The 15,656-nt window shown below is 29.4% G+C and overlaps 2 protein-coding genes across 3 annotated transcripts in view; one reads left to right on the top strand and one right to left on the bottom strand.

The window, feature by feature from the left end:
- The window catches only part of LOC114130906 (zinc finger protein castor homolog 1-like), an 84,877-nt gene extending 80,305 nt beyond the window's left edge, over positions 1–4,572 (top strand). For both annotated transcript variants that reach the window (XM_050202985.1, XM_050202986.1), the window contains 5 exons: positions 361–499; positions 743–934; positions 1,212–1,611; positions 1,748–1,836; positions 1,986–4,572. In XM_050202985.1, the coding sequence (XP_050058942.1) occupies positions 361–499; positions 743–934; positions 1,212–1,611; positions 1,748–1,836; positions 1,986–2,260 (1,095 nt within the window). In that variant the 3' untranslated portion in view covers positions 2,261–4,572. The remainder of the gene's footprint in view (positions 1–360; positions 500–742; positions 935–1,211; positions 1,612–1,747; positions 1,837–1,985) is intronic.
- Positions 4,573–5,125: 553 nt separating this feature from the next.
- On the bottom strand, positions 5,126–15,493 carry LOC114130907 (structural maintenance of chromosomes protein 5). The gene is made up of 20 exons (XM_050202987.1): positions 14,489–15,493; positions 14,199–14,340; positions 11,634–11,789; positions 11,432–11,561; positions 11,238–11,361; positions 11,019–11,136; positions 10,469–10,597; positions 10,214–10,406; positions 10,010–10,135; positions 9,727–9,887; positions 9,429–9,640; positions 8,938–9,101; positions 8,740–8,872; positions 7,479–7,725; positions 7,226–7,402; positions 6,916–7,152; positions 6,590–6,817; positions 6,327–6,509; positions 6,151–6,243; positions 5,126–5,516 (listed from the first exon to the last, which is right to left on the bottom strand). The coding sequence occupies exons 1-20, from the start codon at positions 14,605–14,607 to the stop codon at positions 5,454–5,456; spliced, it is 3,135 nt and encodes a 1,044-aa protein (XP_050058944.1). The 5' UTR covers positions 14,608–15,493; the 3' UTR covers positions 5,126–5,453.
- Positions 15,494–15,656: the final 163 nt, after the last annotated feature.

Genomic DNA, 15,656 nt, shown 5'->3' on the forward strand with positions numbered 1-15,656 from the left:
AAAAAAAAATATATATGCATTTAAATACGTTATACGAGTAATAATAATAAATTATAATGTTGTATGTGTTTATATAGTATTATACCACGTATGTATTAACCACGTACAAATGTATAGAATTGAATAAATTGCCGCGATAACAAGCAAATTGGAAACGTGCGTTGCGTAGACAGTAAAAATGTTTGGTTTATTCGCGTCTTCGTAGTCCCATCGTTATATATATATGTATACGTATATCCGCGATCGGCAATAATATATCATACGAGTCTGTCTGCGTGCAGCAGCATCAATAAATTATTATACATTGTAATATCTAAATATTATTAACGTCTATTTATTTTTTGTTTTTTTTTTTTCAAGGCTTTCTCGGAATTGGACAAACTCAAGCCGCACATCATCAAACACACTCCGGGCGCCTTACCTACGTTTATGCAAAAAACCGAGAACAACAATAACAACAACAACGATGACACCGAAGAGATCGCACAGCATCCACCCGGTAAGAAACGTTTTTACAATCGAATATTTCACCCCCAAAAAATTATTTATAGTCGGCTGACCAAAATTACACATAATTTAGGTATATCCTTCCGATCGTAAATATATACCTATATTCCCAATTTACTCGAATTGAATTTTTATTTTTTTATACAAACGCAAAACGGTACTGTTTACCGACACGGTATAGACATTAATAATAATTATTGTTTTGTTTCTCGTGGTATTTACCGCACACCCGCAGCACTGACAATGATGCCGATCTCGAACGACAGCAACTCATCGGCCGCCGGTATGCCGCACTCTCCGTATCCGCCGGGATTCGGTGCAGCCATGGCAGCCGCTATGGCAAACCAACAGTTCGCGTCTCTAATGACGTCCCAAGGGTTGCCTTTCATGCCGCACGCCATCCAAGCCATGTACTCGTCACCGACAAGTAAGTACACACCGCACAAACCGTTAAATTATATATATATAAAAAAAAACAACCATGTTATAATATGATCGGCCTACGCGTGACGTTTTATAATATACTATACTCAAATTCGTTCTATAATTGCCACAAAATCGCGGCGTTTATAAAATTTTTTTAAAACCCTACGACGACCGTTCGATTCTATACTTGTGACAGTGAAGCTGCGCGCGCTCCCGTTTTACTAAACGATAACGATATATTTTGCAAATCTTAACGCGTCTTGTTCCGGATTTTTTAGGTCTGATGTTCGCGCCACCGCCCGGCTTCAATCACCACCAGTCCTTGTTGGCGGCGGCCGGCCACAACGGGCTACTGAACCACCACCGGGCCGGCGAGGCGGCCGGCGGCAGCGACGGTACGGCCGCCGCGGCGCCGCACCACCACGTCAATCTGCCGGTGTCGCCGTCGCGGGACATGAGCCCGGAAATGAGGAAGGCCCGTGTCCAGAACTCGATGCGCATCCTCAAGGACGAACCGGTTCCCGAGGGATACCTGCGATTCAGGTTCAACGAGGACTGTCATTACGCTCATTGCGGCTACAGGGAACACCAGACGCACTTCCACTGCATGCGACAGGACTGCGGTTACAGTTTTTGCGACAAGACCAGATTCGTGCAGCACACGGCTAGACACGAGAGGTGAGTTCCGATATTATAATATTATTAGAATCATTGGCTATAATTACCTATATTAGTTCAAAACACGTCGATGCCTGTATATCACGTGGTATGTGTGTAAGTATCGTTTATCTGACCTTTGTTTTTTCCTCCACAGACTCGACACTCTGATGGGAGGCGACTTCCAGCAGTACAGGGCCAACGTGTCGTGCGGACGAGCCGAGTGCACTTACATCTCTGCCATAAGTGAGTACCTACCTTCTGACTGTATATACTATATAATGATATGTCCTTAATCGCTGCGACCTTCGCGTGCGATATGTTCTCCCCCCCCCCACAATTTTATTGTTTTTTCGACGACTTTGCCCGTAACACACGTCAATAACCGTTCACAGGTACCGGCCAGAACAAGGCGTCGCACTTCCACTGTCTCAAGTGCGAGTTCGTGTGCACGGACACCAACAAGGTGGTGGCTCACCGGCGCCAGCACCAGAAGCTCGACTCCATCATGGCCGCGGGCTTCGAGAAGTTCACGCCGGCGCAGGCCTGCGGTCAGCCCGGCGGTTGCGTGCACTCGGGCAAGCAGACGCACTACCACTGCTTGAGCTGCCAGTACGCCGTCCTGGGACTGTCCCAGATGACGGCCCACAAGTACCGGCACATGGAGTGATCACGCGCGCAGATCTTCTGCCGGCCACGTCTCTCTCGCCGACGCTCGGCAGCGATGTCTATATCACGTGTATATATCAGTTCCTATATATAGACATATGATAATATGATATATTTAATGTACGCGTGTTCGATGTCGATATGTAGCGATGTAAAAGCGTACATATCGCGCAAACGACGGACGCGGCGATAAAAAATTCGTTGTTAAAAAAAAAAAAAGAAAATATTGTTATGATATATATAATATATAAATAGTAATCGAATTTTTTAGTATATTTTCGCGATGTATATATATGATTTTTTTTTTCGTTTTTTTTTTTTTTTGTTCTATAATAGCGTTTTGTTTATATTTTGTATACACACACACACATACACAGGGTGTACCTATGTATATATATACACACGCGCTCGCGGTACAGTGTCGATATATAATTTTAAGTATATATTATTATTACCTATATTGTTGTAAATATTATATATATATATATATAAGTAGAGAGAGAGAGAGAGAAAGGGGAAAAAATATTTAAAATAATATTATATAATTTATTATGTATATCGTACCATATTATATTTAACTATAGTATTGCCTATTACAATATTACGAGTAATATTGTGTACGCCGTACAGGTATGATATTATCATCGTTTTTTTTTTTTTTGATTGTATAAACGCTCAATCGTATTTGAAAACTATATATATATATTTTATAGTTAAGTCGACGACAGTAGGTACGTCTTTTTGTATAGAGGTGACCGCCACTCTCTTACCCCATCCCTCACACCGCACATAAACACACGCGCGCACGCTCCCACCCCCAAAGACTCTGACTCTGACCGCGGTATACGTCCGTCGCGAGCGATCAAGTCGTACGGGCGTAGGGAGGTTTAACGTCACGACGACGTATGACACCCCTAAGCGCGGTCCCACAGCATGTACCCGCGAGTTATTATATATATTATATAAAGTTATATAAATACATTTTTTTTTTTTTTTTGAGTCGATCACTATCTTTATTATTATTATTATTATATTTTTTTTCTAAAACTAGTCTCGCTTATTATTTCTATTATTATTATTATTATTATTATTATTTTATTATTATTAATCAACTTCAAACAGACCAAGTTCTCGTTTTGTAATATTATTTTTATGTACATATTATTATATTTTAATATACACTTACCTATTAATATTAAATTTTGAATCGTGTAACTTATTTTTGGAAACGGTTCCTCCCACCTCGTTTGGCGGTTTCATTATTTTTTTTTTCTTTTGTGATATTGATTTATTATTATTATTATTTGTACAAACACCACTCTCCCCGACACAACCTCCCCCCCACGAAAAATCGGTGTAAATAAAATATTTTAATATACACACCTATTATTTATATATATATATAGATTTATAGCTAATAGGTAATTGAAGTGAATTACAACGTGTACAAGCGTGTGTGCGCGGGGCGGGCAAACAAAATATATACGGCGTACGAGTGATCTACATATTATTATATAGGTAGTAAAATTATAAAACATTCGTAATTTATTATAATATTCATATAATATTACGTCTTACGTTATTATAATATTATCGATCGAATAACGCCATTTCATAGAGATCTTATTGTATCGTAATATTGAGTATAATATAGTGCCTTGCTTTAATAACAAAATTACAATAATAATGATATGACGTTTGGTGTATTATATTTTATCATTGCGTATTGGGTTTTCTTTAGATCTAACTAATATTACCTATCAGTATCATCGTCGTAATAATAGAGTGTAATGTAGCAGGGGGGTTTCACATACACGAACGCGTAAAATCGTCTCCTTTGGTCTTGGGGGTGGTTGATAATATTATTGCAAGCGCGGAAGTCCGTCGCCGAAAACCGCGTGTGCGCAGAGCGATGTTATCGTTGACGCACCGACACTAAGAATTTTACCCGCGTCTCGTGTCGTCGATTTGTTTCCGGTGTACTACTACACCCCCACGGCCATACTTACCTTCAATACGTAGGTTAGGTGTACCTACGTAAACACTCGCGGTTGAAGCTGACTAGCACGCGCCACATTACCTACGAAGTGTTCCACAGCCCCTCTCGAAAAATGTCTCGTATTAAATTAATTTTTTAAACGGTCGGTGACCTCCCTATTCCCGCCATGTCAGCACCGTCCCGATCGTCCGCCGAAAAATGCACAGCTGGGGGACGATCGCTGTGGATTTCATCGGAGGGAATACAAATTTTAAACGACGAGAGCGTGAAAAAAAACGGATGAAATTAAATAAAAAAAAAAAAAAAAACAATAACATGATAATATTATGCCATCGCGGACACGGCGGTATATTATAATACCTACGTGATAATGATTTTGATTTTTTTTTTTTAACAAGTATTGTGATAGAATTTTTTTTTTCGGTATACATTCGTATTGATTTTCACGGCTGCCATATATATATATATTATATAAATACAAATATTTTTTTTCAACTAGGTACTGTGTTTAGATTTTTATATAGTTATAATTTATTTATTAATATTAATATATTGTGTATTTGTAATAAAAAATTAAATAATTCATTTGAATATAAATATTTATATACTATTATGGGTTAATTAGTGCCTTAACACATTATTATTATTGTCAGTTTATATTGTATATTTTATTTTAGATTATCATTATGATGTGAGTTGATTAAAAATATTTGATTGTACAATCTTTGTTTATTATTATTATTATTATCATTTTTTTTTTTTTTTAGATATTATTTAGATGGTAGATATTAAGTATGATTTTTATGAGTTGGTGTATAATAAATTTGTGAATTGAATAATAAAAACAAAAAAAAAATTACAAATAAAACAACATTTTTTAGTGTCTTATATTTAATATTAATCTAGGAAAAATGATATGGGTTTAAACAGTTATACATTTAAGAGTCTAAACATTTTATGAATATAATTAATATGAAACATGAACCTTATAATAATATAATATAACTTATTACTATTAAGTATTAACAATAACTCATAACACTGTAAATAACATAAAATATAAATAATTAAATAAAAAAAAAAAAATTGAACAATCTTAATACCTAATAGTACAAGAACTCGCAATATTTGAAATATTGAGTCATTCTTATAAGTAATAGGGTAAAAGAAATTATCAATGGTCATATTCGATTCTTTATTTATCGATACAAAATATAATATCCACTGTGGTGTTTTTAAATGAAAGGTTCTTGATCAACTGAAATTAAAGAATAAAAATTACTAAATTAATATAAAATTCAATTACTACTTACAAAATGTTAAGTTTATTTAAGCTAATATCAAAGTGATAATATTATACCAACAACTGAATTATAATGATCATATTCCAAGACCGCATACTTGGTATTATGTTATGTATGTTTAATTATTATATTTAAGATTGTTAGTTTAATAATTTTTAAGTCGAACAATAAAAAAATAAATGTTAATACATACATAATACATATACACTAATTATTATTGTATTCATGTACATAAATATTAAATTATTGAATTTAACAAAAACCGTATGACATCTAAATTATTTTACATTGATATGATGCAAACATTTATATTATAATTTATATTCAACAATTAATATTGAAAAACCTATGTAGGTAGATTCAATATAGAGGGATTTATTTTGAAGAAACTTTTTTATTACAGGGACTTAAGATATGCAATTATTTGAGATTGATTTATACTAAATTGTTTGGTTGCAATATGTACGAAAACAAATTAATACTTTAAAGATATGATTTAATAGTGAAGTTCTACATTTACCATTGAAAAATACTTTTAGATTTTATAAAAAAAAGTCCCCTTCCATCATACAAATATATTTAACAAACCTTTGGTGTTACTACAAAATACTGATTTTTCCTATCTTCAAATAACTCCATAAACAGTTCCATCAATTTCCTTTCATAGACTTTATCCATGCCCTACAAAATAATATTGTATGTCAACAAACAGTTATCTAATATCTAATATTTTCATAAACATTTCATTTTAATAGCCAACAAACTTGATTAATTTCATCAACAATTCTAAATGGAAAATGTGTGACTTCTTGGAGGCTCAACAAAAATAACGCTGTTGTCAATGCACGTTCACCACCACTTTGACTTTTGGCATCTAATAGCCTCAACGAAGGAAGATCATTTCGAAACTGCACCTTTATCAATAGCCCATATGCTTGAAAATCATACTATAAACCATATTTTGAATTTAATCCATAAATTAAAATCATTGCCAATAAATAGTGGTTACTGGTTACAGAATATTTACCCTCGTTACGCCAATGTCCAATTCAATTATGCCCTTACAACCAAACGATGTGAGGAACTTCTGAAAATTAACACTCAACAAATATGTAAGTTCTTGTATTTTTGGAAACCATTCAGTGTATAATTTGTCAATTTCATATGCTTTAGTTTCAGCACTCAGGTTTAAGGTTTCCAATTTCTTTTCTAAATTTTTTATTTTTATTTTGCGTTCCTTGTATTCTTTTATTAACTATAATAATATTAACAGAAAATATAATTAGTATAATATATTTATTATTGTTATAAATTTCTATTTTAACAGAAATTTAACATTTGTTCTTAATTTACTTGAGGGGCATTTGGATCAATGTTCAGACAGTTAAGTTTGGCTTTTTTCTCAACAATTAATACATCTAAGTCTTCAATATCACTTTCTTCTATCGCATCAAATTTGTCCTTCATGGGTTGAAATAAAGTTTTATCGTAAGGAGACAATCCTTTAGACCAATGTACAGCTACATCATGAATTTTCTTGAATTTTGAGTCCAGACTTTGTATGTATTTCAGGTATTCATTGAAATTGTTCTAAGAATAGAGATACAAGTCATAAAATGTTCAATAAATTAAACAAACAATTTAAATTCACAAATATCCATACCAAGCTAGTTGCATAGAGTTGTTTTAATTGCTTCAAAACTTTGTTTTCTTCTTCCATATCAATGTAACAATAGCTAACAACAAAGGTTGAAGCAATCAGGTATTTTAAACTTGTTGAATAACTGTCCAGCATATCAATAACTCCATTCATTGAATCAAAATATTTACTGATTAATTGCTAACAATACAAAACGAATAAATAAACTGATGAATGATCAATATTTATTATTTAATAGCAAATATAATAAACAAACCGAATTTTGATCCGATAATTTGATCAATCTTTCTTTTTCAGTTTTAAGTTCACTTTTTTTGAACTCTATATCTTTTATCATTTTATCAAGAGCTTTTTGTCTATTTTGAAATTTCAAAAAACTTCCTTGTATTTCTTTTTTTCTAGCAATAAAAGGTTGACGACTGTCTTCAGCAATTCTGAGCTGATTATTAAATTCAATTTGTTGTTGTTCAAAATGTTCACAATTTACTCTAGCTTCTTCTTTCCTAAAAAAAACCGTAATAAAAAAATTTTGTTGATACAAATTAATTTATTTAAAAAATATCATGATAAATGTGAGAATATAATTTAAAATATTAATAATTAAGTTATGGAATTGTATTTATATTTTATATGCATTTTTCTATTGATTAATTAAAAAAGTAGCTAGGAAAGATTTGAACAAATTTGAATCTGAGGATAATGAGTTAATGAATATAATTTGATTATATGTATTAGTATAACAATTTTATATTTTTGATTGTCAAGCATATTTTGATATTTTTCAAAAAAAATAATGCATGTATTAAAAATAAGAATAGTATTAAAATTATATTATCATCTAACCAATGGTATCCATAATGAGTCTATTTACTAAATAATTCATCTCTGTTTTTATAATGTCCATACAGTGATACTAAATTTAAAATAAAGCTATATAAATCTAGAATATTTATAATAGATAAAAATATTTCAAAATAATTAGCAAATTTTATACTTTAGGTGGGGTTTTATGTCTCAACTTAAAAAATTGAAATGAGAACCTATACTCTTTTGAAAATCCTAATGTAAAACATTTTTATAAGAGTATTTGGATACTTAAATATCAATATTTGGACAAGTAATTTATGAGATATAAGTATTTAATGTTATGATGAGAGAAGTGGAGTGGTATGGGGTACCACACAAAATATTGATCTATTACTCTGCTCACCTAAACTTTCAATAAACCAAACATAATATACCACATAAATAATGCAATAAGTCACATGAGTAATTTCTGAAGTTACAAAAAACAAAATTATAAAAAACATAAAAAAAAAATGAAAAATGAAAAATACAAATTAGTTATTTAGATTCATGTTAGATATATTGACATTTTATCATTTCATTTCTATTTTTCTTAGTAATATATTATGCCAACGAAAAAATCATCCAAGACATTTCAAAAATAAATGAAATGTCAGTAATTTTAGATTACCAATTATCATAAGAATTATAAAATTATAATAACAATTTACCTAATATTCAGTGATTTAATCAAATTTGAGTCAACAGAAAACAGCAAAAATTGTGCCTCATTTGATATTTGTGATTGTCGTGTGATTTTTTCTCCTGTATAGTTTGAAGTTTTTATATGGACTTGATCATTACCTAAAAATAAAATAAAAATACAATTAATAATGATAAATATCTCGATTTCAATTGTATTGTATTACCTGCAAAAAAGAACCCAATATTACTGGGTAAACTCTGTAGATTATTAATAACTTCCTTTGAACCAATAGGTATATTTTGCATATCATAATTTCTAGCTAGATATCTCCTTATAACAGTTGGAGCTTGTATCATATCTAGTGCATATGTATGGAAACCAAATTGTCTATTTCAAACATAAAAATAAACTAAGTTTGTATATAAATAAATCATAAGATCAAAAAGTTTGTTTTAAAGATATTACTTAATATAATAAACTATAATAAAATTCATATACCAAAAAGGGAAACCACTAATTTTTTAACATTTTATATTCTTAAGTGAAGTTATTAAATTACATATTCTAAAGTAGTTTAAATAAATTATTTAATAATTAATACATAAATTTATAGCATTAGTAACACTATTAACATTAATATTAATCATTTATTTATTAGTATTAATGTTTCATTTACAACTATTATTATTTTGATAGGGTATTTTGATAGCTTACCTTAAATTATTTATATCATAATTTGGTGTCTCATTAATTTTAATATTGGCAGGAGGAGCTGAGATTGAATTTATTTTTTGCCAACGTTCTTGTTTAACTATTTTATTAAATGTAGTCAAATCTTCAGCATACTCAAAAACAAATGCAATCATATCACGATAATTAATTATGTTTTCTATGTACTTGGCATTTTTTTGGTCATATACTTCAATCTATAATTATTATTAATTATATAAATATATAATTAAAAACTAAATAAATAATTAATACTAAATAGTTTTTTGTTAATTTAAAATACCTGAGTGAATAATGGTTCAAATACTTGTCCATTAAAAATTGTTGTCTTGTCACAGTTTCTTAGCCATTTTATAGCTTTCCACATTTCAGGAAACTTTCTCTGTAGTAATTGATTTTTGCCATCCTCTTTTCTTTTTTCACGTTCAAGTTCTTGATCAATAGCTTAATACAAAATATAAATAGTTCAATAAAAATTAAATAAATATTTAAACACAGTAAATATTATGTGAAACTTTAAACTAAATTAACATACTATTTTATTTAAATAACATAAAAATACTAACCATACATTTTTTCAGTTAGACCTCTTAATTTATTTTTAACACTCTCTAAGTTACTCCTTACAGGGCAAATATTTGAATCAATGGTTTTGATATTATCATTAATTTTGGCAAGTTCCAATTTACACTCTAAATAAAATATAATTACTCATTTCAGTATCAAAATACATAGAATGAATGATAAAATATCCAAGTTTTTAATTTTACCTTCAACATTTAATGTTTCATTTTTTATACTCTGCAACTTCTCTTCCATAGATGATATGGACTCTAAAAGATCTTCAATTTTTATTGAACTTTTTTTAACAGTTTTTTTTAATGTATTTATATCAGATACATGACATTCAGCAGCTCCAACTTGATTATTAAGTTTATCCATTATCTTACTTACTATATTTGCCTAAAAAACATACATTTTCTTAAATGATCCAGAATGTTATTTAGTTAGGTTTAGTTAATTACATTCTGAAGAACCACATTTTTCAAATTATTTTCCCCTAATTTTTTTTTTTTAATTTTTTCTCTGTGTTGATTGATAAGACTCAAGGCAGCATTATTATGTTTTTTTGATTCTTCAAATTGTTTTTTTTCCTATGAACAAAAAAGTATAAGCATAAATATTGCATAAAAGTTTTTCTCTTTTAACAGTATTGTAACATATGATTCAAAATAATAATATAATGATAGATATTTAATTTTTAATATATTAGGTATACAATTTTATATTTTTTAGCTTAGTGTTGAATCTACACACTTTAACACTTAGAAAATCATGGCCAAGGCCTCTATTTCATCTAAAATTTACACAAGTATTCCAAAAGAAGATTAATAAACTATGTCATTAATAATATTCAATAGTGACGACAAATATAAAGTTGTAATTATTATCATGCAATTTTGAATAGTTTATTTATAGTTAAAATATTTTATTTAAAAAATGAAAATCTCACTAAATGGGCAATATACCCCAACATGAATGCAGTTTTATGTAATAAAAACAATATATACATACACTAGAAATTTGTTTCCAGGCCAATATATATAAGGACCAACATCTCTTCTGTAACACAACCAATAATTGTTCTTCTAATGACTTTTTTTCTGTGAATGTACTGACAATTGTTTCTAGTCTAAAAATGAAAAAAATTAAAATAATATTTATAACATAGGCAATTGAGTTTAAAGGTTTACTACTTTCAAACCCTTAAAAAATATATATATATAAGCTTACTTTAGATTTACCGCAACCTCTAATCTAATATTATCTTGTAATCTCTTTTTATCGCCATCATGTGAAGTTATACTATCAGCAAGAGTTTTTAATTTTTCAAAATTGTCCAATAAGTCTTTATTTTCTACATTAATGTAATAAAAGAACTAAATAAAAATCCATTGATCAAACATTAAAACTTGTTAAATGCTTACCAATACTTTGTAATGCATTTACTAATAAACCTTTGGAATCTAATTTTGAAAAATCTTCTAATCTGTCTTGTGGTAAAAACTGACATAAGTTATGCACTTTAATGTTAAAGCTTTCTACGACATCATTATACTAAAAAAAAAATTGTTTTTATGTAATTATTCATCAACATAATACAATTATACAATATTTTAAAATATTTACTTTTTTTTTTGAGACTAAGATACTGTTGACATAATAGTGACAAGTATCATTGCTGGCAAATATTGTCCTTCTCAAATTCATATTTTGATTTGATCTCTTATAAAGTTCTATAGAAATATCTGCTACAGATTTACCTAGTTTTACAAATTGACTGACCTACAAGTAGTTAAGTCATAATATAATAGTTAAATACAATTACATAACCCAAAATTAAAATGTATGTTTTAATTATTACCTTTGTTATTATTTTCTTCTTTGATAAAATTATAGTTTATTTTTTTACATATTTATGATTTTAAGGACATACTTTAAAATTTAAGATGGAAATAATATACATTAATACTTAAATATGGTACTTGCATGATATCTCGACTACCTTAGGCGCACAACTTTGTTATTTCAACTACCCAAATATTTCCAAGACTACCAATTATATAATCAACCGTGTTAATTTGACTACTGCAATTTTTTAAATAATAAAAATAATTAATAATATTTTGAGGAGGAAAGCAGGTTTTAATATTCATTAAAATTCTATTAAACGGCGAATCGTTTTCAAGGAAACAAATTCAGTCAGGTATAATCTAGATCAGGGATCTCCAAACTACGGCCCTCGAACACATTTTAACCGGCCCGCAGCTCTCATAGGATAATAAATATACAAGATGATATATCTAACATTTAAAAATTAAAAATGTATGTGTTAATGTAGTATAATAGTATGTGTATAAACTTTTGGCCCGCTAAGAGATGATGATATTTTTTGTGGCCCTTGAATAAAAAAGTTTGGAGACCCCTGATCTAGATCAGTGGTCTTCAACTTTTTTAGACTCTCGACCCACTTTTTAAGCCTACATTTTTTGCAACCCACGTAAGATTTGTAATTATTTTTTAACCTTATATAAATTTAATTTTTATTTTAAAAAGAAGACTTATCGCGACATAATTTTAAAGTATACGTGACCCATCAGTTGAAGCTTGAAGACCACTGATCTAGAATCTAGATGATAGCGATCTGTTCCCCTATGTTTTTTGTTTTGCCACTTCACTGATCCCCAAAGATGTTCAATCGTTTAGGTTTGTACTCCTGTGGTAAGGTCTACAAAATTATAAGTAAGATTGACAGTATAGTGATTGAAGCCGAATGATTTTAATAATTCAGAGTTATATGCACGCCAACAATCTGAAGAAATCATGGTACCTTCCTGAATGCTGTTCTTGATCGCCATAAGTAGAGTTCCTGTTTTTCTGTTTGATACTTTTCTTAAAAATGACTCTTTTGTTTTATGACAAATTTCTTTATGTATCCATTGTCCAGAAAGTACTTTCCTAACATGATTTTTTCTTTTTGAAAATAAATTTTCATCGATCTCTACAATTTTCCACGGTTCATCTATTTTCTTTGTGGTTTATTTTCAATAGCCATTTCACATACTTCACATAAGTGATTATTCCAATTTATTCCAGTCAATAACTGTATTTACCCTTAAATTTAATTCTTGTTCACACCACTTAATACTAGTCATTTCATTTGACCAGCAATGTATAAATCACATGGCAGTTGTAAATGGTATTCGTGATTTCGCAAACTAATTACTATTAGGTATATTTATCTTTTTTTGGCATTTTTTAAAATTATATTTCAAAAAAATTTCTTTTTTAAAATAGTTAAAATAAAAATACTTTGAACACTCCACGTTTTTAGAGAAAATTAACAGCTTCTTTCTCTAACGATGGTAAATTAAAAAAATTCATATTGACTAGACATAGCGCTAATATGGACAATAGGACGACTGTCAAATGACTGACAAAATAAATACAAACATAAAATGGTTAAAGTAAACTAATTGGTTTATAGTAAATTGTAGATCGAAAACAAAATTAAAATGTACATTACAATGATATAGATTACAATACGGGAATATACATATTTTATAAATAATAAATTCCTATATAAAGGTAGTTGAGATAACCCAGATAATTCAAACAGGTAGTCTTGGAATATTTGGGTAGTCGAGATGATACAGAAATACCATAAACATTTTTCTTAAGCCAGTTAAAAATGTTTTGATTGAATTGTGATTATGATACATATTGAAAGACCATGTATTATATAGTGCAAAATTTATAAAAATTATATCTACTAATTTGTTATGGATAATTTTATTACAAATATAAATATATACTTTAAATATACATTTGAAAGTTGAATAGTGCATAAGTCTACGCTCTAGTGAATATGAAAAACGGATTTACACATTAATCCATATTAAAATGAATCAATATTTTGATATGAATATCATGGTAATAATAACCGATACAATAGAATAGATAAATACTAAAATGTTTGACAAAATCAAATATTGTTTTTTAATATTCTCCATTTTATATTATAGCTACAGTTATAATTGATATTCACATTAAACTTATAAAGAAAGTAAGCATTTTCAGAAGAAGGCAACGCTTACTTAGCTCCTAGTCGCATATATGATATTAATTGATATGTTACTTATAAACAAGAAATTTCCTGATAATACTTTATGGTGTTGCTAAAATTATACTAACTTTGTCTCCTCTATTAATGTCCTTTGGATTACCACCAAATCCTAATATGAGAGCTGTAACAATTGATGACTTTCCAGATCCATTGGGTCCAAGTATTAGATTCAGTTTTGAATTTGGAGTATAAACAACTTCAGAAAAAGTCCTGTAAAATCAATAACATTTATATCTTTGACTTATTAGGTAGGTAATGTTATTGTAATTTATAAATTGAAATAAGTTCAATATATCATAACTAAACCATAACTACATAAACATTTTTACAGATTTTATGAATGTAAAAACCAACTTACATGAAATTCTTTAGTACTACTTTGACAATCGAACCTTCAACCATGTGATCAACTTTACGTTTTTTGATTGAAACTTCTGAATCATCACCACTTCGGGAAGTTGAAGCCGAGTTTTTCATTGTGACGAATAATTAGAAGAAAAAATATAGACAATTAAAGTTTACGCTTAACGTACTTCTTAAAATAAAGTAATAAACCAGTCGAATGCAGATATGCAATACAAAAATTCTATCAATGTATAAAACAAAAATTTAAACGAAAATCACGTCCAAACAAAAAGTCAAGTAGGTACAATGCCACAATTTGTAAAAGTAATGATATTTTCGTAGATCAATAATCATGAATTTATTTATGATTGTTTCCAAAAACGAATAAGAGAAATTAAAAGAATTAAAAGAAATAAGAATTATTAAAACGAAAAATACAACCGTATCGTCGAAAGATCGCTCATGTTCATAAACGAATAAGCTATTGTTCGATTACAAAGAAAACAAATTCAAAATTACGGCCGTTCGCTAGACAGTATTTACTCAGTACTTGATAAACCATCATGATGTCAATGCAGCTGCAGAGTTGTCAATCGTAATTTTATTAGCGGTTTTTCTAAAAACCAAAAAGTATAATGGAAGTCGATTGAATTTCACTGAATACAAAATGAAAACTGATAACAGCAAATGGCGCGAAAGTTTACAAAGCAGTGTCGCTTCGTGCGGTAATCAGAAAATTATTTCTCGACCATAGTGTATTACGGGAACCTATTATTATTATTGTTCTGTGCTATTATTATAGTACAACTACTCCCGGAAGGATTATGATAAGAATTGTGACCAATCCTACCGAACCGGCGTATGACGCATTTATTACATAAATAGATCCATTTAGCCAAGACAAAAACACCTTATACTTCATAGATTATACACGACAATGAGTCAATATCTCTAAATAATATTATTAATAGACGTTGAACACGGCGCTGAGTAAGTCGATTGGGTTTTCAAAAAGTCGCGACTTTGTCAAAATTTATAGATAATATTATTATATATTTAAATATAAAATTAATGTGTATAAAATAGGTACGATGAACAACGTACGTCTCGTACACTATGCCTATAGGTGTACGGTAGAGATAAACGCTATTGGAACCTTAGACCACACGAAATAAAATATT

Source organism: Aphis gossypii, chromosome 3 (assembly GCF_020184175.1).
Source record: "Aphis gossypii isolate Hap1 chromosome 3, ASM2018417v2, whole genome shotgun sequence".
NCBI lineage: Eukaryota > Metazoa > Arthropoda > Insecta > Hemiptera > Aphididae > Aphis > Aphis gossypii.

What these genes read in the sequence shown, in the direction of transcription:
- LOC114130907 (XM_050202987.1), bottom strand. Translation starts at nt 14,607, where the DNA reads ATGAAAAACTCGGCTTCAACTTCCCGAAGTGGTGATGATTCAGAAGTT. An exon ending in AAATGCATTACAAAGTATTG is followed by an intron (nt 11,362 to 11,431) that starts GTAAGCATTTAA and finishes ACATTAATGTAG; the next exon opens with AAAATAAAGACTTATTGGAC. An exon ending in TATGATATAAATAATTTAAG is followed by an intron (nt 9,102 to 9,428) that starts GTAAGCTATCAA and finishes TGTTTGAAATAG; the next exon opens with ACAATTTGGTTTCCATACAT.